Genomic DNA, 26,297 nt, shown 5'->3' with positions numbered 1-26,297 from the left:
GACTCATCTGAATGAGCTGGGTAAACCAGGATCTCCTGGGCCAAAATGGTATGATGGCTATTACCGAGGCCTGATCCTGACGGATTTTCATCAATACCCTCGGAATCATGGAAAAGGGAGGGAAGATGTACGCCAGCCTGAACCTCCACGGTATTGTCAGAGCATCTATTGCCAGGGGGTTGTCCCCCCTGTATAGGGAGCAGAACCTCTGCACCTTGGCGTTGAACCTGGTTGCCATGAGATCCACCTCTGGCATACCCCATCTGAGGACTAGCTGTTTGAAGATCTCCGGATGCAGTGACCACTCCATGGTCAGTAAGCCGTGACTTAGGCGGTCCGCGATGATGTTGAGGGAGCCTCGAATGTGAGTGGCAGATAGATGGGATAGGTTCAGCTCTGCCCACCGCAGAATTACACCAATCTCTGAAAGAAGGGGTAAGGATCTTGTGCCTCCCTGCTTGTTTATGTAGAGCACGGCAGTCATGTTGTCTGATTGGTCTTTCACTGCTTTGCCCCGAATCTGAGGGGCGAAGTGAAGGAGGGCTAGCCGGATAGCATGCATCTCGCGGAGATTCGAAGAAAGATGCCGCTCCTGAGGAGACCAAGATCCCTGAACTGGGGATACGTCTAAATGGGCGCCCCAGCCTACAAGGGACGCGTCCATAGTCAATATGAGCCAAACTGGTTGGGTCATAGACTTCCCTGCTGGTAGATGGAACCACCACCTGAGGGAATTCCAGGTTGGGTTGGATAGGGAGCACAGGGAATCTAGTCCCGCAGGGCTGCCGTTCCATTTGTTTAAGACCTCCGACTGAAGAGGTCGGAGGTGCCATAAAGCCCAAGGGACTGCCTCCGCAGCCGCTGACATGAGCCCCAACATCTTCATGAGGGTCCGTATGGAGACTCGTCGTGGTACGTAAAGGGACCTTGCCAGGTCCTGAATTTGCGCTGTTCTTTCTGGTGTCAACTGGAGGGACATCTCCAGAGAGTCGATTACGAATCCTAGATAATGGATAGAAGTTGAATGGCTCACGTTCGACTTCTGCCAGTTGATAATCCAGCCTAGGCGGAGCAGAAAGGAAATTGCGACATGAAGATGATGGGAAAGTAGGGGGACCGAAGAGGCTAGAAGAAGCCAATCGTCCAGGTAAGGAACAATGGTCAGACCCTGGAGTCTCAGAGCTGCCACCACCGATACTACCACCATGGTGAAGATAAGGGGGGCAGATGAGATTCCAAAGGGAAGGGGGCGGCAAATTGAAAATGCCTGCGCACTCCTGAAATCTGGACCGCGATCCTGAGAAATTTCCAGGAGGAAGGATGGATCGGGATGTGGAGGTAAGCGTCCTTGAGGTCCAGAGTGGCCATCACATCCCCAGGACTGAGGAGGTGGCTGACTGACCTTATGGTTTCCATGAGGAACCTGGTTCTCCTTACGAAACGATTGAGGAATCTCAAATCTATGATCATCCGAAGATCTCCTGTCTTTTTGGGTACCAGAAATACTGGAGAGTAAATCCCTAGACCCCTCTCCCCGGTACCTCCTCCAGGGCTCCCTTGGAAAGGTAGTCCTGGATATAGGATTCTATGACCCTTTGTCTGGCCGGTGAAAAACTGCGCGTAGCAATGAATCTTTCTGGGGGGAGAGAAACGAGGTCTATTAGATAGCCTGTAGCTACTATACTTTGGACCCAGGGATCTGAGACTTCCTGGGCCCATACGTGTTTGAAGAAGGAAAGACACCCCCCTACAGGGAGGTGAGGGAGGGGTACGGGAAAATCTAGAGGCGTAACGACAGGGGTAGCAGGGTTTATCCAAGAGCCTCTGGGAGGCCCATAGTCAGGAGGGCTTTGCCTCCCTGGTGGGTTTGCGGGAGCGTCTAGAAAACTTTCTAGACCCCCCCCCCCAGTCTCTACATCCAGCCTGCTGTCCTGGTCAGCCCCCGTGAGCTTGTCTACCCCTACCCCGAAAGGGCTGTTGGGGGAGACTCTTCCCCTTTTTATCTGAGAGACCCTCCATGATGGTGTCTAATTCTGAACCGAATAGACGGTTCGGTTCAAAGGGAAGCCCACAGAGGTTGTACTTGGATGCATTGTCTGCATTCGAGGGCTTTAGCCACAGAGGTCTCCTAGCGGCAGACACTAGAGCCATAGTTTTGGCCGCCAACTTCAGCTGGAGCTGGGATGTGTCGCATAGGAAGTCCATGGCCAGATTGACGGCTTTGAAGGCGGCGAGGATATCGTCCCGGGAGACACTTTGGTTGACATCCGTCTGGATATGGTTCAATCTAGACCTAAGAAAGGAAGAGACCTCTGTGGCTGCAATGGATGTCGAGGCCGAGGCTGCGGTCGCCGAATAACTCCTTCTTAGGGTACATTCTGCCCTCCTATCTAGAGGGTCCTGCAGACTAGACCCATCGTCTGCAGGAACCCGAGTACATCTGGACAGTTTGGCTATCGCCATGTCCACCTTAGGAATGGAACCCCATGATTCCTTTCTCCGGCTTTTTCCACTCTGTGCGCATCACAGAGAGAAGGGTCTCATCTGCCTTAAAGACCCGCTGGGTCCGGCAGGCAGGATCGGAAGACTCCCCTACGTCAACATCATGGTCCCCTGACCTGATGGACTTTAGTAGCTTCTGTGTCTTTTCTGGTGGAAAGAAACAAGAAGTTGATTCTTCCTCATCAGAGGAAGATGACCCCACAGAAAGGGGCATTGGTCTATCAGTGGGGGCGACCACCTCCATCGGAGTTTGAGAGGGAATTGGTAACCTCTCATTTAGAAGACGTACGACCCCCTTAATAGAGTCATTTACGTAAGTCTTTGCCCACTGGTACATGTCCTGCATAGTAGGTTCTGTAGCAGTGGCGGTACGGTAGCTGTCACACCTGGAAAAGGGGCAATTATCGACTAGAGGCGTGTTGCAGTCTTAACAGGCTAGGTGTTTCCTCTTCGCCGCTGACTTCCGTTGCTGGTCTGACTCTCTAGGAGAAGCCATAGCTGAAACGAAAGAAGAAAATTTAAAAGCATCCCTAAAAATAAGGGAGAGAAATACATTAACTAGCGTCACGAACCAGAGGAGAAGTCAAGCACAATAATAAAGCTGAAATAGAAAGCAATCGGATGATAGCAATATCTCTCACTAAACGCAGGAGACTCTGGTAGCTAGCTTGTTAAAGCAGTGCAGCCAGAGACAGAATGAAGCTACTGTGGAGCTTAAGTAGGTTAACGGCTCCACCCAGGGGTGGGGCCAGTAATCAGCGCTCCCCCAGGAGTCCCTGTGAAGCCACTCTGCATTAAAACCTTGCAGAGGTAAAGAAAGTTATTCTTTGGGCTCATTAAAAATTACGCCGGTCCTACCAGTCCACGGGGGGCAGTTAACCCCATCTGTGCTGCTGGTAGGATGTAAGGGAATTACTATTTTTGAAGGTATTACTATCTATTATAAAAGTAGACAAATAGGAATTTGGAAATTAGTTAATTTTTCCAAATTTTTTGTTAATTTTTTTATAAATAAAAATGTTTTTTTTTACTTATTTTTACCACTGTCATGAAGTACAATATGTGATGAGAAAACAATCTCAGAATGGCCTGTATAAGTAAAAGCATTTTAAAGTTATCACCACATAAAGTGACAAAATTGCCTGGGCAGGAAAGTGAAAACAGGCCCGGGGTTGAAGGGGTTAAAGCGATACCAGTATGATACGAGTTGTTGCGTTCATTATTGTGTTGCATGGAGAGATGTGGACTATTCGCTCTCAGTAACACCATCAATCAACGCTTTGAGGTGGATCTTGGATTTATCTTGATGTCAGTGAACTATGAGGATTTGTTTTACATTCTGGCTTGTGTGATAAGATCCATGGGGTTGTCAAGCACGGTACAAAACGTCCAATATTCAGCTATGTGCCAGCAGCTCTAAGTAATCCATAATGCACTTGTCATTTGCAGTCCTGGTTAATGAGAGAGCAGTGAGCTACATCTTCCTGCATTTTATCAGATGCACCTACAGTATATGACAGACATGTAATTGTTTATTTCTAAGAAACATTGCCCAATTCTTACTTGTCAGAAGACTCCTTTGACAGTAAGCTGATCAAAAAATGACCCCCCCCCCCCCCCCCACATTGGGATCTGTTATTTGTTGGGAAACCTAACAGTAAGGTCCCTTTCACACGAGCGAGTATTCCGCGCGGATTGAACGCATTGCACCCGCACTGAATCCCGACCCATTCATTTCTATGGGGCTGTTCACATGAGCGGTGATTTTCACGCATCACTTATGCGTTGCGTGAAAATCGCAGCATGCTCCTCTTTGTGCGTTGCGGTGCAATAATCCACGCAATGCCGGCCCCATAGAAGTGAATGGGGTTGCGTTAAAATCGCAAGCATCCGCAAGCAAGTGCGGATGCGGTGCGATTTTCACGCACGGTTGCTAGGAGACGATCGGGATAGAGACCCGATCATTATTATTTTCCCTTATAACATGGTTATAAGGGAAAATAATAGCATTCTGAATACAGAATGCATAGTAAAATAGGGATGGAGGGGTAAAAAATAAATACTAAATTATTTAACTCACCTTAGTCCACTTGTTCGCGTAGCCCGGCATCTCATTCTGTCTCCTTTGCTGAACAGGACCTGGGGTGAGCATTAATTACATGAACAGGACCTGTGATGACGTCACTCCGGTCATCACATGTTCCATCACATGATCCATCACCATGGTAAAAGATCATGAGACGGACCATGTGAAAATAATACAATCTACAGAACACCAATCCCAAGCCCGAACTTCTGTGAAGAAGTTCGGGTTTGGGTACCAAACATGCGCGATTTTTCTCACGCGAGCGCAAAACGCATGACAATGTTTTGCACTCGCGAGGAAAAATCGCGGGTGTTCCTGCAACGCACCCGCACATTTTCCCGCAACGCCCGTGTGAAAGGGGCCTAAGTGTGGAGTTTCAGCGCCACCACCATATACAAAGGAAGAGAAAGGAGCTGATATCTGTGGTGCCAGGGCTGTTAGTACATCCGTTGATTTACTCAATTAGCTAATTGTAGATATGGTCCAAGCTAAGTTAAATCAGGTAAATGTGAACAAAACTCGGGGTCCAGATGGATTACACCCAAGAGTTCTTAAAGAGCTCAGTTTAGTCATTGCTGTGCCCTTGTTTACAATTTTAAAAGATTTTTTAGGTACTGGTATTCAAAAAAGGATGTAGGTCCTTCACAGGTAATTATCGACCAGTTAGTTTTACGTCTGTCGTGGGAAAACTATTTGAAGGACTCAAGGGGATATATACAGGAGTATGTGACTGTTAATAATATTATAAGTCATAACCAACATGGGTTTGCCAAGGACAGAAGTTGTCAGACTAACTTGATTTGTTTTTATGAGGAGGTGAGTAGAAGTCTGGGTAGAGGGGCGGCTGTTGATGTAGTGTTTCTGGATTTTGCAAAGGCTTTTGATACTGTTCCTCATAGATGTTTAGTACTGTAGGTAAAATAAAGTCTATAGCAGGGATGGCCTACCTGAGGCTCTCCAGCTGTTGCAAAACTACAACTCCCATCATACCCGGACAGTCTACAGCTATAAGCTTGCAGCAGGGCATAGTGGGAGTTGTAGTTTTACAACAGCTGGAGAGCCGCAGGTTGGCCATGCCTGGTCTATAGGCTTGGAAAGTAGAGTTTGTAATTGGATTGAAAACTGAAGGACCGTGTCCAGAGAGTTGTGGTCAATGATTCCTATTTTAGAATGGTCGCAGGTTATAAGTGGTGTACCCCAAGGTTCAGTGCTGGGTCCTCTATTATTTAATTTATTTATTAATGATATTGATGATGGGATTAATATCTATTTTTGCGGATGACACTAAGCTATGTAGTACTGTGCAGTATATGGAAGATGTCCATAAAATACAAGCTGACTTGAAAAGTTGGGCATCAACTTGGCAAATTACCCCATGACCCTATCCACATAAATGGCACTTCTGTTGAACGGGTTTCCATCTTTAAGTTCCTGGGGACCTACATCTCTGAGAATCTGTCCTGGTCAACCAACATCTCTAGCCTGGCACATCAGCACCTCTTTATTTTTTTAGGACACTGAAGAAAAAACACCTGTCTGCTGACTTACTGGGTAACTTCTATTGCTGTGCGATAGAGAGCATCCTGACCAACTGTGTTACAGTCTGGTATGGGAATTGCTCCGTTGCTGACCGCAAGGTACTGCAGCGGGTGGTGAAAACCGCACAACGCATCACAGGGACTCCACTTCCTGCTATTGAGGATGTTCACAAGAAGAGATGTCTACCTCGGGCACGCATCATTCTTATGGACTCCTCTCATCCTGCCAATAAACTTCCAGCTCCTTCCTTCCAGAAGGCGCTACAGGATCCTTCAGACTAAAACCAGCAGATTTAGGAACAGTTTCTTCCCCACAGCTGTCACCCTACTAAACTCAGTCCCCCTCTGAAACCTTTTCATCCACACTCACTTAACCCTCTACACTCCTTCTCCCCTCCATCCCTCATTCTCAACATTCATGGTATGTTCATATTGGTTACTGCTATAGTTGGGACACTGTCATAGCATAAGTCTCTGCTATAGTACGTACTTACACTACATTGTTAACTATTACAGTCTGTCCATAGCGTTACTCTTCCACTTCTGGAGCTATATTCATAGCATTCTGCAGATCTGTTTACTATGCATCTGTAAATTTATATATACGTAGCACATCTGTATAACTTGTTCATAGTACATCTGCATACTTGTTCATTAGTAATGAGCAACATGAACAATATTCGTTTTCGTGATATTTTGCACATTTTTGGCCCAATATTTCCGATAAATTCGCAAAATTCTAGAATTTGTGATCTCCAGTCTTTTCTCGATTGCAAAAATCGGCAATGTAATATGCGCGTATTGCGCGCACAATACAGGCGTGGCTCACTTTTGCTACATTTTTCATGCTGCTAGAAGTTTCCTGAGACTGGAGAAAATGCACAGTACAATAATTCCTATCACACTACCTAGCACCCTGCACTGGAACCTATCAGCTACACTATATTACTATCTAACCTACACTATCTCCCTCTAGCTATCTGTATTATATATATGAGCTAACTAACTATCTAATGTAATTGACTCAGCAATGTAAAAGCACAGAGCACAGCAATGACACTGCTCTCTCTCACACAACTGAAAAAACAGCAGAAAATGGGTTTCTTATATAGTAAAGGGGTAGGCAACTTTCCTATTGGTTGCTAGGGATGTTGCTAAGCTCTGACAAAGATATTGCAGCCTTCTTATTGGCCCACAAGCAAGAAGGGAGGTTACTGATAAAAAAAAAAATCTAGTATATTCGTGATTGCGAATATTTAGCACTATATTCTAAACCTTTGTGAATTCTCGAAATGCCGATATTTGCGATAAACATTTGCGATTAGAATATTCCCGATCAACTTTATTGTTCATAGTACATCTGTATATTTTCCGTCTGTATAGCTATATAGAACAGTTCATCTGTATATATTGTGGGGATTTGTTTTTGTTAGATAGGCTTGCAGACGCAGTATAGAGGCAACGACAACGTCTTTAACTTAAACAGTTCGGTGTTTATTCACACATAAGGATAAGCAAAACAAAAAGTCCGTTTCAAGGAAAACAGTCACCTTGAGTCTGGTGTTTGTTCACACCATGCAGCAATGCAGAAGTCCTTGGACATAGCAGAAAGCCACCTGCTCTCACGCCAACAAGGTAGCAGGCCCAAACTCCCAGGTCCCAACACAGAGACTGACAGAGCTTCTCTGTCAGAGAGGAGTAAATTCCTCCCACCTCACAGTGCTGCCTGTGTTTTATAGCCCAAACCAAGACCCGGCAGCCACCCACCCTGCACTTTGGCTGCTCCCAGTAAGAGCCGGCCCAGATCGCCTTTACAGCCATACTAAATAGCAAAACCATGTCAGCTAGCACAAAAATTACCGGCTCTTACCTCACCGAGGCCAGGAATCTCGGTGACACATACCTTCCGTCAATGACGGACCCTTGCGCCTTTCTACAATATGTATACATCAGCACATCTGTATATCTGTATACATCAGTACATCTGTATATTTGCCCATAGTATATCTGTATATTTGCTCTCTATATACTGTAGCAATATAAACACCTGTATACTTAACTTATTTGTACATAATCTGTACACAACTATTCCTACTTTCTACACTATACTTATCTGCATTTTACATGTGTAATGACAATAAAGTTGAATCAAATCAAATCAAATGAGGTTCAATGTGGATAAACGTAAAGTTATGTATCTTGGTAGTAATAATCTGCGTGCTTCATATGTCCTAGGTGATGTAACACTGGGAGAGTCACTTGTAGAGAAGGATTTGGGTGTCCTTGTGGATGGTAGATTAAATAACAGCATACAATGTCAATCAGCTGCTTCTAAGGCCACCAGGATACTGTCAAGTATTAAATGAGGCATGGACTCGCAGGATAGGGATGTAATATTATCATTTTACAAAGCGTTGGTGCGGCCTCATCTGGAATATGCAGTTCAGTTCTGGGCACCAGTACATAGAAAGGATGCTCTGGAGCTGGAAAAGTACAGAGGAGAGCGACTTAACTGATATGGGGCATGGAGGGTCAGTTATATAGAAAGATTAAAATAATTTAATGTATTTAGTCTTGAGAAGAGACGTCTAAAGGAGGACATGATTAACCTATACAAATGGGCCATACAAAAAATATGGTGAAAAACAGTTCCATGTAAAATGCCATCAAAAGACAAGGGGGCAATGCTTCCGAGTGGAGAAGAAAAAGCTCAGTCTCCAGAAGTGTCAAAGCTTCTTTACTGTAAGAACTGTGAATCTGTGGAATAGACTTCCTCAGGACGTGGTCACAGCAGTAACAGTGGATGGTTTTAAAAAGGGTTTAGATTAATTCTTAAAAGTAAATTACATTAACGCTTATGAAATTGTGTAGAAATCTGAGTCTCATTTCCTTCTGGGATTCGTGTCCCCACCTATCCCTTGGTTGAACTTGATGGACTTATGTCTTTTTTTTTAACTGTATTAACTATGTAACCAGTCTGATGACGTCATCACACACTGCTCAGGATTTCGTGCTGGATCTTCAATCAAGCAAGTGGATAAGGTGAATATATATTTTTTTAACAGAGTAACCCCTGACAGCCCTAAATGGTCATCTTAGATGCTGCTATCAGCGATGAACATGGCACCTGAGAGGTTCATTGACGGGGAGCGGCACCATCACCGTTCCCTGTTATTGTGCCCACTACTCACAAAGAAATGCGCTTTGTGACAAATTAATTTGTCGCAAAGCTAATTTCTTTGTAAAATTCAGCAAAGCAACCAAATCAAATTTTTTAAAACTTTGATCATCTCTACATGGGATCAACACAAATGGCTTCAGTTGCCAAGTGCACATGTAACAGGTCAACTAGTTTCATAGATACAAATCATAGGTGCCCTTAAAGTTAGAAAAAAGCAGAGATATAAATTACACGTTTTACTGAATGTATTTTCTTTCAAAAATATGTACAGTATGAATCTGCTCAGCTCCTCCTGCTCTGTAAGATACTGCCTGCAGATCATACTACAAACTGTATAAGACACTTACGGCAAGGCTCTATATCTCTGCTCTGGCAAGAAACAGTGCATTCAGCAGATCTGAGATATGAGGGGGAGAAGTTTGAAGCATTCAGCTTCTTTTTTTGCAGCGAATAGAAATGTTATTGGCCCATTGCCCCAGCACTCCCTGGACTTTTCTTTTACTAGGTTTGTCTTGTAATGCTATCAAACATTCATTGTTGTTGCCGAAATGAGAACTCGTAGGTCTCCTGATGTACAGCATCCTGTCTATTAACTGCATTTAGTTTCCCCAATGAGTAAATATCTCTTCCGATCTTGTCACTTCACTTATTAAAAGGGATGAACTTTATACCTCCAGTCTCCTTTCCCTCTAGTCCCATCTTGCTTTCTGAGAACAGCTTATAAGAAATATGTTTTGTATTATGTACCTGGAGAAATCACCGATGGAAGACACAAAAAAGCAAGCTGAGAAATCCTCAGAGGCCAGGTTACTGTGCAATATATTCAGACATTCAAACATCTCAAGTACAGTAACTTACAACATAGGAAACAAGGTGATGCAGGGTCCATTGCTGATAAATGAAATTTAGAAATATTAATACTTAAGAGTCAGACCCTATCCTTGGGTTTACAGGTGGAGAATAGAAATGGCTGCATTCTCAATTGAACATGTACGAAAACAGAAAAAATGTTTGTTGCAAGGGAGTGGTAGTGGCCCTGATGTAGTGCTGTGGTGTCACGGTGTCCTACCTCAGGCTGTTGCTCCCTAGAGTTCGGTACAGTGAAAAAGGTGATTATGAAAGGAACCAGCCAGATAACATCTTTTTACTGAGTTCAAAAATGGATAACAGCAGCTATCTGTTCATTCATCAGCAGTTCGTACAAAGTTCAGTTTCCTCTCAGATGATGGGGTAGGGCAGTTGCTGCTGGCAATGTGACAAAGATGACACTCAGAAACTTACTAGCTGACGCTGTCTCACTCTCTCTGGATTCCTTTCCATAAGGCCTTACTTTGGCACCTGGGACTGTAGGTGTCCACTGAATGATCCAGGCTTCTAGCTGGGCCTGTCCTGAACTCTCGTAATGGTGTGTTAATGTGTTTCCCATCACTTTGCAGCAGAGTCTTGATAGCTCGGATGTTTGATCACTATGTTAATACACTATAGCTTTCAAATCTTCTATGGCTTAGGACCCTGCAGGGTCTCTGGAGTGGTGGTCTTCACAGATGAGCAGCCTAAGTGGTCCTCATGGCCTAGTGGAGCGGGAGATGGATTACATTCTCCCTCACTCCTGATTCCACATTCTTAGGGCTCATGCACACGACCTTATATATTTTGAGGTCCACAAAACGCGCATCATCCAAAAAAACACGGATGACATCCATATTGCATCTGTTTTTTTTGTGGATCCATTGTAACAATGCTTGTCCTTGTCTGAAAAACAGACTATTTTTTTGCTCAATGGACATACAGAAACGGAATGCACATAGAGTAATTTCTGTGTTTTTTGCGGACCCATTGAAGTGAATGGTTCCTGCACGGACCTGTAAGGAAACGGGTAAAAAAATACATTCGTGTGCATGAGCCCTTAATCTGACTCTCCCTAGCTAACCCCAACCCTTGGCAGGAAGTCGGATGAGCTCAATCATACTACTAAGTTCCATTCCTGTTAAAAAAAAAAACATTCCAAACTATACTCCATCTGCTGGTGTACAAGATGCATTACATTACATTCACCTTGCATATAAAACAGAACAATTGCAAATACCATAGTAGTATCCCCAGGTCATTCACCACACATAAATACCTTTACCATCCCGATCTATCCCCACCTATATAAATCCTTGGATAAGGATTAAGAAGATCAATAAGGAGGCCCAGCTACCTCTACTACTTTGGCTGTCAGGGAGGAGACACTAAGGTCTCTTACAACCAATAGGGCAACATGTTTGTTTCTTTAATTAGATATTCACTGTCATAGAATCAGTGTAGGATAGTTATTATGGTATTAATGGATTACATTAAAATCTTCTTGCTTCCCACTTCTGTGCTTTCATTTACCATAAGTATGAATTCAATTTTTACCGAATATCTCAGAGATACACACATTGTAAATGAGCTACATGTGACTGAAAAAACTGTGGGTTTCAGGCAGGGTAACCCTTTAAAAGGAATCTGTCTCCTCCTCCAAGCACTGTTACGTGCAGTACTACATGAATAGTACTGCTGTCCCTGACTCCAGATCACAATGTTGTATGTATATGCAATTACAAACCGGCGCTGGAATACATTGAGAGGACTCATCCTGGAGGGTTCTCTATTATATGTGTATGCCCATGAGTCCTCACCATGTATTGTAACTGTTTGCAGGTATATAATGAAGGAATAGGGATTATGGATATCTAAATTTGTGATCCGAAGTCAGAGGCAGCTGTACTGTATAGATCTTGAGGGATGTGACAGACTCCCCTTGAAGGGTAACTGTCATATTTTTCTTTATTTTCTAGTTTATTAGAGCTAGGCATGTATACCTGAATTAGTCGGTCAATGATTGTCAAAAGATCTGTAATTACCTTATAATAACAACTTTCATTAATGTCCTCTGTCCCTTTCCACTGTTCCCTTAAAAGACAGTTGCTATGGCTTGCCTGTCTCTGGCTAAGAAGACAGGAAGATGGAGGGGCACTCCTTCACACTGCATGCGTGCATTAGGCTTCAGAGTGATCCCCCTCCCTGATCCTTACCAGATTATATGCCCCCATCAGATCCAATTTAGAGAACACCTTGACACCGACAATCTGACTAAACAAATCCGGAATTAAAGGAAGGGGGTAAGGATCACGGACAGGAATACGGTTGAGCTCACAGAAGTCCAGACATAGTCTAAGGTTACCATCTTTTTCTTTTACAAAGAACTACCAAGCAGGCACTGGGGATTTGGATGGTCTGATATGACCCTTCGCCAAGCTTTCGGTGATATACTCTCGCATAGCCTTTCTTTCAGGCTCCGAAAGATGATACAACCGAGATTTGGGCAGTTTAGCTCCAGGAATAAGATTGACGGGACAATCATACTCTCAATGCGGGGGAAACTCCTGGTTACCACTCTCGGAAAACACATCAGAAAATTCTGAAATGAACGAGGGTACAGTTTTAGTGGTGACCACAGAGAAAGACGCATTAAGACAGTTGTCCACGCAAAAATCACTCCAATTGAGAATCTGTCTCGCTTGCCAGTCGATGGTAGGGTTATGTTTGCTTAACCATGGTAAGCCCAAAACCATCGGAGCAGGCAGACCCTCCAACACATAACACAAGACAGATTCATGATGAAAATCACCCACTCTTAAATGGATGTCCTTTACCACTTGAGACAGGCATTTTTGGGTAAGAGGTGCAGAATCAATTGCAAAGACAGAAATGCTTCTCTCTAGTGCACTAGTAGTCAACCCATGAATACGAACAAACTGTCCATCAATCAGGTTAACCCCAGCCCCACTGTCGATAAATACCTAGATTTCCACAGTTTTGGACCCTAGCTGGTACTACCAGTAAATGACAAAAGTATGTTTTCTTGCTCACCACCCACACCACCAATAGTAATTTGGGGATTTTTTTGTTTTTGTTTACACCTTGATGCTGAATGCACAGACAAATATTCACGAAATGTCTGTCCTTTCTTTCCACTACAAAAACAGACTCCCTTCATATGACCAGAGCTCTTACCAGCAGTCCCAGGAGTAGCTACCCCCAACTGCATAGGCTCCTCACAAGGTGTAACCACAGATGTCTCTTTACGATAAGTGTCAAAGGAAGCCGCCACCTTATTTGACGGTACATCCTGAGGATGAGGACCCTTAGATCTCCCCCTCAGGCGTCTAGCCAGACGTACAGCAAGGGACATGGCTGCTTCCAATGACTCAGGTTTTTCAAGAAAGGCCAACGCGTCCTGCAGCCTCTCAGATAGACCCTGACAGAACTGGCTACGAGGAGCAGGATCATTCCACTCTGTATCCGTAGTCCATCTCCTAAATTCAGAGCAATATTTCTCCGCGGAGCGTTCTCCCTGCTGTAAACCACGTAACTTGGTCTCAGCCTGAGAGATCCGATCTGGGTCATCATAAATAAGGCTCTAAAACATTAATCTAATGACTGTAGGGACGGTGATCCGGTCGGCAGAGAAAAACCACAAGACTGTGCATCATCCTTAAGCTAAGAAATGATCATACCCACATGTTGACACTCATCCCCAGAAGAGTGTGGACACAGCTTAAAGTACAATTTACACGATTCACTGAACCAAATGAAATTGTCACTACCCCCAGAAAATCTGTCCGTGGGGGCAACCTTAAGTTTAGGGCAGGCCTGGGGCCCACCATCGGAACCAGCTGCCTGTGGTCTCTGAATCCGTAAGACTCGGAGGTCAGCTACCTCCAAAGACCATGCAGCTGTTCGACCAGTACAGACATAGGATTCATAGCTGCACTGACCTGAACAAAATGGAGTTTTTTGTGGCGGTTGATAATGTCACGATCAGTGTGTGGGGGGGGGGGGAACTCCACACTAAACACAGGAGGGAAGGGGAACAGTAACTGGGCCTGGAAACTAGGGAAGAATCACGTCACCTCCTAGACAAACCTATTCCGGGCCCTGACTACCTATCAATATGAATAGGTAGGAATATTCATAAGCAGGATACCTAGGCCCTGATTTCCCAATATTGCCCTGGAATAAGTATAGGACCAGAGACAACCCATTCCCCCCCAGATGGACAAATGGAAGTCTCTGTCTCAGACCCAGATACAACAACAAGGAATATAACAAATACAAACAAACGTGACACTTAACTTCTGTAGAGATGGAAGAACAGGAACCCCAGAGAGGATCTCACACCAGCTCAGCCAAACCCAAATGAAGCTATCAACCGCATAGTCAGAAGGATAGGGTGAGACTATAAAGGGTAAAAGTGATGACCATTGAGAAACAGCTGAGAAAAGGGAAGTGGTCATTAACCCTATCAACACTGAATCAAGAGAAATCAAGGAGGCTGTTAGATTCCTCCACGCTCAGCCAATCTCCTTGATTTCCTGACATCAGTCACCTGAGGGATTGTGACAACTGCTTCTTGTGGATCAGTGCAATGGAAATGTAGTACTGAAGACTGAGGCCCGAATTATACATATAAAATTCTCTTTTACTGAGTGCTAGGTAGGACAGAACTTCAAATACATTCAATAGCAGTTGACTTCATGTGCAAATTTTTGGCACCAGTAAGGATTATGGAGGCTAGTTGGATGGCTACAGTTTAGCACCAGTATTGTACTGGCCAAGTAGAATTCTAGGTGATGGATGTCTTAGCCTTAGTCCTTCTGGGTCTTTAGTGCTGTTGCAGCTATTCACTTGGCTGTCTGCCTTCTCAAAGATTTACTTGAGGCACAATCAAGTTGATCTCTGTGGAGTACTTCTCTTATGAGCAGGAGCACTGCAGTGTGCTTCCTCACTCCTCTGTGGTTACACAGGAACTCCCCCTCCTGGCTGGAAGCAGGACCAGTCTATTCTTCGCGAAATGGGAGGAACAGGGTGGTTAGCCCTGTTCCTTGCCAACCATTCACCACCCTTACCTCGCTGGCCAGAAACACACAAAAAATACAAAAACATAGGAAAATGCATTGCAATAAATAACAATAATAAACAAAAACTATATACAATTGTAGTACCCCCTGGTCTGGGGTACTACATTTGTTCCAAGCCTGAACTACTCTTTTGATGTACAAATATTTCCTGACATTGATTCTGATCTCTCCCTCCAATTAATTTTAGATTGTGCCCCCTTGTTCTTGTGTTGAGCTTTTTATGAACTCTTCCCTCCTGAACCTTATGTATACCTTTAACATACTAAAAGGGGTTGTCTCACTTCAGAAAATTTTATTTATCATGCAGACCACGTTAATACCAGGCAATTACTAGTGCACTGTGATTCTTTATTTTGCCTCCTTTGCTGCCTTGATTCATTTTTCCATCATATTAAACACTGCTTGTATCCAAGGTTTACGACCACCCTGCAATCCAGCAACTGTTGCTGTCCTTGCACACTGTAGGAAAAACAGATGGCCTATGTGCTCTCCTGCGGTCCTGGCCATCAACGAGGTCAGTGCCTTTTCTTACAGTATGCAAGCATGGCCACTGCTGCTGGGTTGCAGGATGGTCATAACCCCTGAAAACAAGCAGTGTGTAATGCATTTTGCAGTCTGCAAAACGCATATGGTCGTGTGAATGGGCCTGTAATTTGATATATACATTATTATTTTTGTATGAAACTGTTGTTGAAAAAGCTGTTATTGCCAGGTGAAAATGCATCTGGCCTTACATTTCTCCTGCAGCATGAATGAACTGATGACAATGAAGATAGGCCAAGTCCACAAGATCGGGAGCCCTTCTTTGTTAGTAGTGATAGACGAACATCGGTTGGAACGTTTCGTGTTCATGATTAAATGTTCACGAACCGCTCATTCGCAGCGGGCCCCTTTCACTTTAATGGCAGGCAAACCTGAAAAACCTTCAGGTCATATTTGCAGCCACCAAATACTTACTAGAAGTGCACAAATAGTCCCACAACATGGACAGTGACATACCAGAGGGCAATCAATGGCAAAAATTCCCACAAAAAATATGTATTTTAATCAGGGGCCATTTTTATGCATCTTAAAGGGAAACTCTCAAAAATGTGCCCTGCTGGAGCCTAGAACATTTTTATTTTAGGCCACGGGAGTACTGGCCCGAAAAATTTGGCATTTACCTGACAGAAAAGAACAAGTGATTATGTGGCTGGTGGTACATTAGGCGGTCACTGAATAACAATTTTACTGTAGGCCAGTGGAGTACAGGCCCCTAAAATTAGGCATTGACCTGACAGAAAAGACCTTTTATGCTGCTGTATATACATAAGACAAGGGCCATTCTTTGTTCTGGGTGGTGGCGGGTATGTGTGGGCTGGCATGAGGAAATTCAATTACACGTGGTCGTCACAGGTGTTGAATTCCTCCGAGATCCATGCCTCATTCATTTTTAGAAATGTGAGGTAGTCCACACTTTCGTGAGCTAGGCGAGTGCGCTTATCGGTCACGATCCCCCCTGCTGCGCTTAACGTCCTTTCGGAAAGGACACCCGACGAGGGTCAAGTCAAGAGTTCCATGGCAAATTGTGCCAGCTCTGACCACAGGTAAAGCCTGCACACCCAGCAGTCCAAGGGTTCCTTGCTTCTAACCCGATGTAGTCGGACACCTGTCTGTCTAGGCGTTCCCTGAGGCTGGATCTGGAGTTCGGCTGTCGATGGGTTGGCTGCAAGAATGACCTCATATGCAAAGTGACCAACACATCTTCAAACCGCCCTCTTCTTGCAGGCGTGGTAGGATTGGTACCAGCACCTGTTTCGGTGTGGGTGGAAATTCCTCTGCCAGCGCCCGCAACAGCAGAATGCAGCATCTCTCGTAGCAAGGCCTGGAAATGCTGCATTCTGCCAGCCCTCTGTGATGCTGGTAACATGTCCGCCATTTTGTGTTTGTACCGGGGGTCTAAGTACGTTGCCACCCAGTACTGGTCCCTACCCTTTATGCTTTTTATACGGGGGTCCCTCTTCAAACACTGGAGCATGAAGGGCCCCATTTGCACTAAATTGGAAGCGGTGGAGTGCCCTGGCTCCAGCTCATTGTGCAGGAGAATTTTGTCCTCAGTCTCCTCCCCCCAGCCATGGACAACACCAGGGATCCCAAAAAAGTTTAAAGTTCCCCTCAAAGCCTGATCTTCTTGCTCCTCCTCCTCCCCCAGCCACCATCCTCCTCTGACTCCTCTTCACACTCCTGCTGATTTGTCTCGGATGGAGTAGCCCCCCCCTGGGAATTCATTCAGCATTGCGACTTCCTAATCTTCAAGCTCCTGCTCCTCGAAGGCTTGATCAATGACTTGACGCAATGCACGCTGCAGAAAGAAGGCGTAAGGTACGATGTCACTGATGGCGCCCTGGCTGCGACTGACCAGTTTGGTGATCTCATAAAATGGCCGCAGAAGTCTGCATGCTTTGCGCATGAGCAGCCAATGGCGCGATGAAAAGAAACCAAGCTCCCCAAAACCTGTCCTGCTGCAGAGTTCGTACAGGTAGTCATTAACGGCACATTGCTCCTGGAGCAGCCTATCAAGCATATACAAGGTGGAGTTCAAGTGCGTCGGGCTGTCACAAATTAGATGTCTGACAGGCAGGTGGTGTCGTCCTGGGAGCGCAAGATGTGACCTTGCATGGTGGATGGCTCGCTCCAGATACACTTGCAGTTTGCTTTTAGCCTACGGTGCACTGCGAGTCCTGCCTGCTTCTCCTCCTTCTCCTCCCTTTCTGCTGCTCCGTCTATCTTTCTGAACTCCCCTCCCCTTTCTCTCTTGTGGGCACCCATATGACGTCTATCAACACTGTCATCATCGTCACCTTCACCACCACTGACATTAGAGATCTCGGAGTAGTCAGCAAAAGTGGGGACTACTATCCTTGGGCTGATCTGGGTACTGTCGTAAGACCGCTGGGTGGCGGCCTGTTGCTACCTCCTCTTCCTCATCCGATGCCTAGAATGGCTGTGCATCGGTAAGGTCTGGGAGTGGATGGGAAAATAATTCCTCTTACTCGAGTGGAGGGGCTATGGTGGTGGTGGTGTCTTTGGGGGTGCACACAGCAGAGAGTGTGGAGGGTGCAGAAGCGGAAGGCTGAGTGAGCCCACTCAACCAACACTTCTCCAACTTCCCACTTAGGCTCCGGTCTGGTGCACCTTCCCGACCCCTACCACCCCTGCGCAATAGCCTGCTCCTTCCTCTGCCTGTCATTTTTAAAGTCCCTAGAGAAGAGCAGTATTTGTAGAAGCAGGTATATCGCAGGCCTCAATCAGTATCTGGTGGAAGCTGGTATATCAATCTCCTTAATCTGTATTTTGTGGAAGCAGGTGTATCACAGGCCTCAATCAATATTTGGTGAAAGCAGGTATATCAATGCTCTTAATCAGTATTTTGTGGAAGCAGGTATATTGCACCCCTTTATCAGTATTTTGTGGAAGCTGGTATATAGAACGCCTTAATCAATATTTTGTGGAAGCAGGTGTATCGCAGGCCTCAATCAATATTTGGTGGAAGCTGGTATATCAATCCCCTTAATCAGTATTTTGTGTAAGCAAGTATATCAATCCCCTTAATCAGTAGTGAATGGGGGAAACACGTCGGGTTGTATATATTATTCAAGTAACAAGGTGGATTATACATTCATTCATAGGTCCCCGACAACACCATGACCGATAGTGTGAATGTTATCCACCATAAAGCCCTACTACATAGGGTTGGGTGTTGTATATATTGTTTTTTGTTTTTGTATCAGATTTTTGGTAAGCACCTTTTTCTAGGGTATTATAAATATACTCACCCTCTTGTCTCATACCCCTCAGGGTCCTTTGAGGGCAATTACAGCCCAGGTTCGAGGACAGGGAGTCCCCACCATCAGGGGCCGTCACTGGGCTGAGGAGAAGAGAAGGGAAAGACGAGGGATAGATTTCCCATCTACCTTACAATATCGACCAGATGTTCATTGATTAATGTCTGTCCTTTTTTTTGGGAGACTGATTCCTACTTTTTTAAACTAATTTAAATAAAGTATATGAGATTTTACGGTTATATTTTGCTTGAAGCAGGTATATAGAACCGCTTAATCAATATTTGGTAGAAGCAGGTATATCACACCCCTAAATCAGTATTTTGTGGAAGCAGGTATATTGCACCCCTCAATCAGTATTTTGTGGAAGCAGGTATATAAAAACTCCTTAATCAGTATTTTGTGAAAGCAGGTATTTTGCACCCTCAATCTGTATTTTGTGGAAGCAGGTATATAGAACCCCTTAATATTTTGTGGAAGAAGGTATATCACACCCCTCAATCAGTATTTTGTGGAAGCATATATCTCGCAGGCCTCAATCAATATTTGGTGGATACAGGTATATCACACCCCTCAATCAGTATTTTGTGGAAACAGGTATATCAAACCCCTTAATCAGTATTTTGTGAAAGCAGATATATTGCACCCCTCAATCAGTTTTTTGGGGGGACAACAGGTATATCACACCCATTGCAAATAGTTGTTCTAATAGCGCTTGTCCCTCTATATACCTCCGGTATAGCAGCAGAACCGCACACAACTGCTGCACAATACAAATGCAGTATATACTTTCTATGTTAGAAAGTACTGTATATTATAGGTATATCAGACCCCTCAATCAGTTTTTTGGGGGGCAACAGGTATATCACACCAGTTGCAATTAGTTATTCCAACAGCGTTTGTCCCTCTATATAGCTGCGGTATCGCAGCAGAACTGCACACAACTGCTGTACAATACAAATGCATTATAATATACTTTCTATGTTAGGAAGTATATTATAAGTATATCACACCCCACACCTATTGATAGCACACCTATACCAGTCCTTAAAAGGGCTTTTGTGGCCCTATTAGCTAGCGTTTCGTGTCCCTAACACTCTGTCCTTGCTCCACAAAGGAACCTCTCCCTACACTGGCAAAACACAGAATGTAAAATGGCTGCCAGATCGGGTTCTGTTATAGGGTGTGTGGGGGGGAGGGGGGGTCCTTGTGCCAAAACGTCTCAATTGGCTGCCCTGTCACACCTGATGGATGTGTCATAGGTCAAAGTTTGGCGCAATACAAAAGAATATGGCGCATGCGAACATCGCCATATGTTCGCATGTTCGGCGAATCGCGAACGAGCAAACTTCGCTGCAAAACGACCACCGGGCGAACCGCAAGGCCATCTCTATTTGTTAGCATCTCTCCACTCTGGCTCATGGGGGAGACAATAGGGGTCTGGGTGACAACCCCCTTTAAGACTGTACATGAGCAGGGAGCGTTGTAATTTATGTATAATCGTGACACAATTTCATAAAACACTAAATGGATTTTAAAATCTATAAATTTGTGTTTTACTTTATGAGGAAGTAAATAGTTCATTTAGCTACTGGTACAATCATAATCACTGGTCATTACTGGGTTATTTATCAGGCTTTCATTAGTTTTATTATATTTTTACAGGTGCAGTAATATTCTCCGGGAATTTATCATTCTGTTTTTCACATTTCAGCTCATGTTCAAATAAACCATTGCAATAAATTCCTTGGTGAAATGGTTTATATAAAGTCTGTATGAAAGATTCTTTTCGGCAGTGTTTGCGGTGAAATACTCTGCCTTTACTGTAAAGAGACAGCTTGATGATATAAACTAATAACGCACATCTCTGCTTCTTTCTGCAGAAGAAACCACATTCGAGGCAGGAGTAAAAGTTCAAATCCACAGCCAGTCTGAGCCGCCATTTATCCAGGAGCTGGGCTTTGGAGTGGCCCCTGGATTCCAGACCTTTGTGGCAACTCAAGAACAGAGGGTAAGGGGATTGAATTACTTTGTTTTACGTGCAGATGACTTGTCTTTGGTCTTCATGTCATGCTGGTGCAAAAAAAGAGAGGAAATCGCTAGGATTTGGTGTAAGATATACAGAAAAGCCTCCTGAGCACACGGAGCAGGGACAACAAGGGATCAGGAATTGACATTAGACTTTTCTTATTGAACGTATTAGCTCTTGGGATATAGATGGGAGGATCATGGATCTTTTTACGGTTGGCTAGAGACCTTGCTAGTGAGAAATTATACAGTTTAATGAGCCTCTAGTATAGAAAGCAGGGGAGCTCCATCACGTCTACATTAGGATGTCATCACTCCTTGCACTGTGTAAATGACTTAAAAATGAATGTTGTCTATTGCTGATTGATGTACTTATGGAGACAGAGAGGCGCTGGCCGGGGAGAAATTTCCAGGTGAATGTTCCTGTATCCGCCTTCGTAATGAGGCTGCAAAATTAATTTTTGATTGATGCACTTCGCCCACGCTGTACAGTCAGATGGGGATAAAGCTGAAAACCTAGGATTATATATCTCATTGCATATAATGCGAGCTGGACCTGCTCGAAAATGTATTAAAGAGTATATTTTTCACCAAAAATGAATGTTTATCAAGGTTAAGGCTGCGTATAACCAAATCACCACAGGGCTTCAAACCTATAATATAGAGAATGATTTGATTCTGAAATATTGTGTACTTCCAATAAACTATGAAATCCTACATCTAATGTCCTGAGCAATCTCAAGTGGAATTACAAGATCTTCTTTTAGACGTGTTAGATGATGAAACCCCTTTCATGCCCTAGTTGCTGCTCGACTGCCGACACAAAGCTATTTTCACTGGGGTAAGCCTTTTCTGGCCAAATATTTCTCCTGCAGCAGTCACTGAGATGAATGGCCATCCATATAATACCTGGGACCCCCTTCCAAGAAACCCATATGCCGTGTTCAGGCATAATGGACAGATGTCTTTAACAGACAACCTTTTTAAAAGAAAAAAATATATATACTAGAAAAATTAATGTTTCGTATTAGAAAAACATGCATGTTTTCACCCAGAAATGCTGCCACATCTGTCCACAGGTTGTGTGAGGTATGGCAGCTCAGCCCATTCACTGAAACTGAATTGCTGTACCAGACACAACAGCCATGTTTTTAAGCCTCTAGAGCTGCTTTTATTATCTTGTTGATCTGTTTGGAGTTTTTCCAGTAATTTTGTAGTACCCCAGACTTAGGGGGTACTACAATTGTAAATAATTATTGTGTATGTTTTTTATATTATGTTGTTGTTATGAATTTTGTGTATATGGCAGTTGTTACCAGTAAGGTTATGGATGGCAAGGGTTAACCAGTAACAGGGCTAACAACCCTGTTCCTCCCCTCTTGGTAGGAGTGGGCTGGTCCTGCTTCCTGCCAGAAGAGGGAGTTTGTGTCAAGACAGAGAGAGGAGAGGAAGCACACTGCTGAGCATCTTCTCCTAAACAGAATTCTCCAGAGAGGTCAAAGATATACAGCCTCCAGTAAATCCTTCAGAAGACAGACAGCAGAGTGAACAGTTACAACAGCATTACAGACACTGCTGTTAGGTGAGGGACTATTGCTAAGACACCCATCACCAAGGACACTACTAGGCCAGTAAGACCTAAGTGCTAAACTGCAGCCATTCAACCTACCTCCATACACCTAACTGGTGCAAGAAGTTTGCACTCCAAATCTGCTGCAATTGAGTGTATTTGAAGATCCAAGTAAAAAAGACTTTGTTATGTTTACTTCTGCTCTCATTCTTCAAAACTGCATTTTCACTGCATCGATCCCCAGGGATCAACGGCCTGATGGAGTACACCATGACACAACACTTCATCAGGGCCACTACCACTCCCACCCTCTTCAATGGCTCTTCTAGGGATCGCTGCAATTAAAGTATAACTTGATTTTAAGCCGTAAAGATGAGAAACAAACCAAGTATCAGGGTCACCTCCAACAGAATTTAGAATGTTGCAGTTAGCAGATTAATCAGACTTGGTGTATGATATCTTTTATCCTTTGCTCACTTTGTGTGAATAATGAACAAAATAATTAATACTAATCTGAGGCGCAGAAAATGCTAAAAGGGGTTACAGCCTTCATTTTGGGAACAGCAAGATGTTCTTTTGTCATGGAACTGAAGGAGACTGCAGGGACCCACTTGGTCCCTCTTACAAAGGATTTTAAATGCAATTGCTTGTACTTGCAGTAATGTTTCCTTGTGTTTTCATATAAATAGCATATAATTATATTGATTGGTAAAGGGAGGTGGTGGCGGGTGACCCTGTCAGGAGGCTGGAGCCTGCATCCTCTCCTCTCGCTGGTCTTGCTATAATTGTCTGTGAGCAGATTCACTTAGCTATCTGTTAAAAGTGCCTCTCTGATTCACAATAAAAATTTCCCTATAAATGCATAGTGGAAATACCTGGTGCCGTCTTTTGTTTAATTTTCTGGCATGGTTCCTCTGATTTACAGTCCCTTCTTCATATATATAAAATCCCACCAGCATCTTAGACTACTTTATATACACAGTGCTTTTCTTATTGAAATGACACAGCAGTGTATGGAGGCACATTTTTCATTTAATTCTCTATTGGAAAAAAAAAATACTGAGCTTTGGGAGCTTGAGAAGCTGGTGACCATTTTACAGAAATGAAGAGGAACCGAGAATTGGAGGAATCCAACACTAGAAATATTAAAAACAAGGGCAACAGGTATGTTAACTGTCCATGATGTATTTTTGTGAAACTCTTATGGTAAAACAGAGAAAGTTTTCAATAACTAGGGGAAAAAATAAAATCCAAATTAATAGCATTAGTTCCACTCAAAAGGTATCACACTGGCGCTCCGTGCCACCACTGGCCTGCTGTCCCGGGCAGTCATGGGAGTCGCTACTCTCTTCCTGTGTGCATTGGGACTAGTGCTCAGTGAACTTCCTTTCAGCACTGTGAAAGTTAAAGTGGTTGTCCGGGTTCAGAGCTGAACCCGGACATAACCTAATTGTCACCCAGGCAGCCCCACTGAAGCTAGTATCGGAGCATCTCATGCTCCGATGGGCTCCCTTGCCCTGCACTAAATCCTGCAGGGCAAGGGCTCTTTTGTTTATCATAACACACTGCCGGGCAGAAGTGTTCGGTGAAATCACCGGCTCTGATGGGCGGCTTTAGCGCTGCCCTAGCTGTTTTACTGGCTAGGGCAGCACTAAATCCTGCACATCAGTGCCGGTGACGTCACTGGGCTTCCTGGCAGCCCCATGGACAGCCCCATGGAGAGCCCGGTACATCACCGAATGTACAAAAAATGCATTTGCCCTGCTCGATTTAGCGCAGAGCAAAGGAGAGCATCGGAGCATGAACTGCTCCAATGCTCAAGTCTGGGGTGCTGCCGGGGTGAAAATGGAGGTATGTCCGGGTTCAGCTCTGAACCCAGACAACCCCTTTAAATGGGTTGTCTGGGTTGAGAGCTGAACCCGGACATGCCTCCATCTTCACCCAGACAGCCCCCCTGACCAGTTCATGCACCGATGCTCTCCTTTGCCCTGCGCTAAATCACGTAGGGCCAAGGCATTTTTGGGAGATCCTGGTGACGTACCCGGCTCTCCATGGGGATTCCAGGAAGCCTGGTGACGTCACTGGCACTGATGGGCGAAATTTAGCACTGCCCTAGCCAGTAAAACGGATAGGGCAGTGCTAAAGCCCGCCCACCAGAGCCGCGGTGACGTCACCGAACACATTGCCGGGCAGAAGCTTCCATCCGGCAGTGTGTTATGATAAACAAAAGAGCCCATGCCCTGCGCAATTTAGCACATGGCAAGGGAGCGCATAGGAGCATGAGATGCTCCGATGTTAGCTTCAGTGGGGCTGCCTGGGTGAAAATAAGGGTATGTCCGGGTTCAGCTCTGAACATGAAAAACCCCTTTAATCTTTTCCTTCTACTCCATATCCACCTGCTGATCATCCTCCCTATTTAGCTGGGTTGTGGATCAACCTCCTCACCTGAGATTTGAGATTTTTTAGTCTCTAGTAAGCAGCAAAGGTGTGATCTCTTGTATAACTACCCGTGTACCCTACCTTGTCTGTCTACCAATTCTGCTCCTTGCTATCTATCCCAACCCTGCAACTGCTACCTGGACTATGCACATACTCAGCCTGCCCCAACATTGGAATTGCTATCTAGTATATGCATGTAGTCAGCCTGACCTGACATTAGAGTCCTTGATGCTTCACACTGGTGTGTCAGACCCCTATGAGTCAGCTTTCAACTACACCAGAACCACTCCAGGCAGTGTAAGACTGGGTTGCCTAAGGCCCACCAATTTATTTGGGGGGCCCACCGTACGGATACATTTAAATATTACCTGCTTACCCAGCAGCAAGATGCTACCAGATGATTGAATATGGCGGTCCCTGCAGCAACTTTGCAAAGATAGGTCCTGGGGCAAGGAGGATACCGCTAGCTTTCCTCTATACCTAGAAGTCATCTCAGCTCTGACCGTGTCTATAATAATAAACTGGGTAGTTTCTTTAGAAATCTATCAAGTTTTTTTTATATGAACATAGGCTGGTTGAGGTGCTGTACACTGAATATATGTATGTAGTGTAGTAAGTCTACTGTGCTATGTGCCAGGGGGTGGGAGATTAGAGGCCTACCTTCCTCAGGGGCCCACCAGAGAATTCACCTGTACCCCTGTGGGCCAATCCGAGCCTGACTTCAGGATGTAGCAGCCTCGTTAGTTCCCTGTGATAAAGTCCAGATCCCTGTACAGGGGTTATTGGGTAAATAACAGGGAACCACCAGGACAACAACTTTAGGTCAAAGTCAAAGTCAAACTGGTTAGTTGGCACAGTGGGTCCATACCCACTGTCCGTTACGCATGGGAGTATACAGAGCAGAAGCTATTGCAGCGTCCATGTAATGCAGACTGGTACTAAGTGAGTAGTTGGGTCTTGTGTTTCTGATTTCAGCTGGGCTCACCAGAGCGGCACAATATTTATCTAGATTCTGGCTTCACCACTTAACAGACGCTCAGCTGCACTGTTTGCCTCACAGCTTGGCTGTTAATAAATTGACAATGTCTGAACCGGATGGTTGGTTATATAATTATTCTTTAAACACAATTTCAAGTAGTTCCCAGGTGACTTAAATATTGACCCAGTGGACTAATTGCATC

At 44.5% G+C, this 26,297-nt stretch overlaps 1 protein-coding gene across 2 annotated transcripts in view; it reads left to right on the top strand.

Annotated features, from left to right (window-relative positions):
• Positions 1 to 26,297, top strand: part of ASIC2 (acid sensing ion channel subunit 2) — a 1,085,418-nt gene that overhangs the window by 913,968 nt on the left and 145,153 nt on the right. For both annotated transcript variants that reach the window (XM_044297922.1, XM_044297921.1), the window contains exon 3: positions 20,963 to 21,090. In XM_044297922.1, coding sequence (XP_044153857.1) covers positions 20,963 to 21,090 — 128 coding nt within the window. The remainder of the gene's footprint in view (positions 1 to 20,962; positions 21,091 to 26,297) is intronic.

The sequence above is a fragment of the Bufo gargarizans genome, chromosome 6 (assembly GCF_014858855.1).
Source record: "Bufo gargarizans isolate SCDJY-AF-19 chromosome 6, ASM1485885v1, whole genome shotgun sequence".
Taxonomy (NCBI): domain Eukaryota; kingdom Metazoa; phylum Chordata; class Amphibia; order Anura; family Bufonidae; genus Bufo; species Bufo gargarizans.
This window is presented reverse-complemented; position numbering and strand designations above follow the sequence as displayed.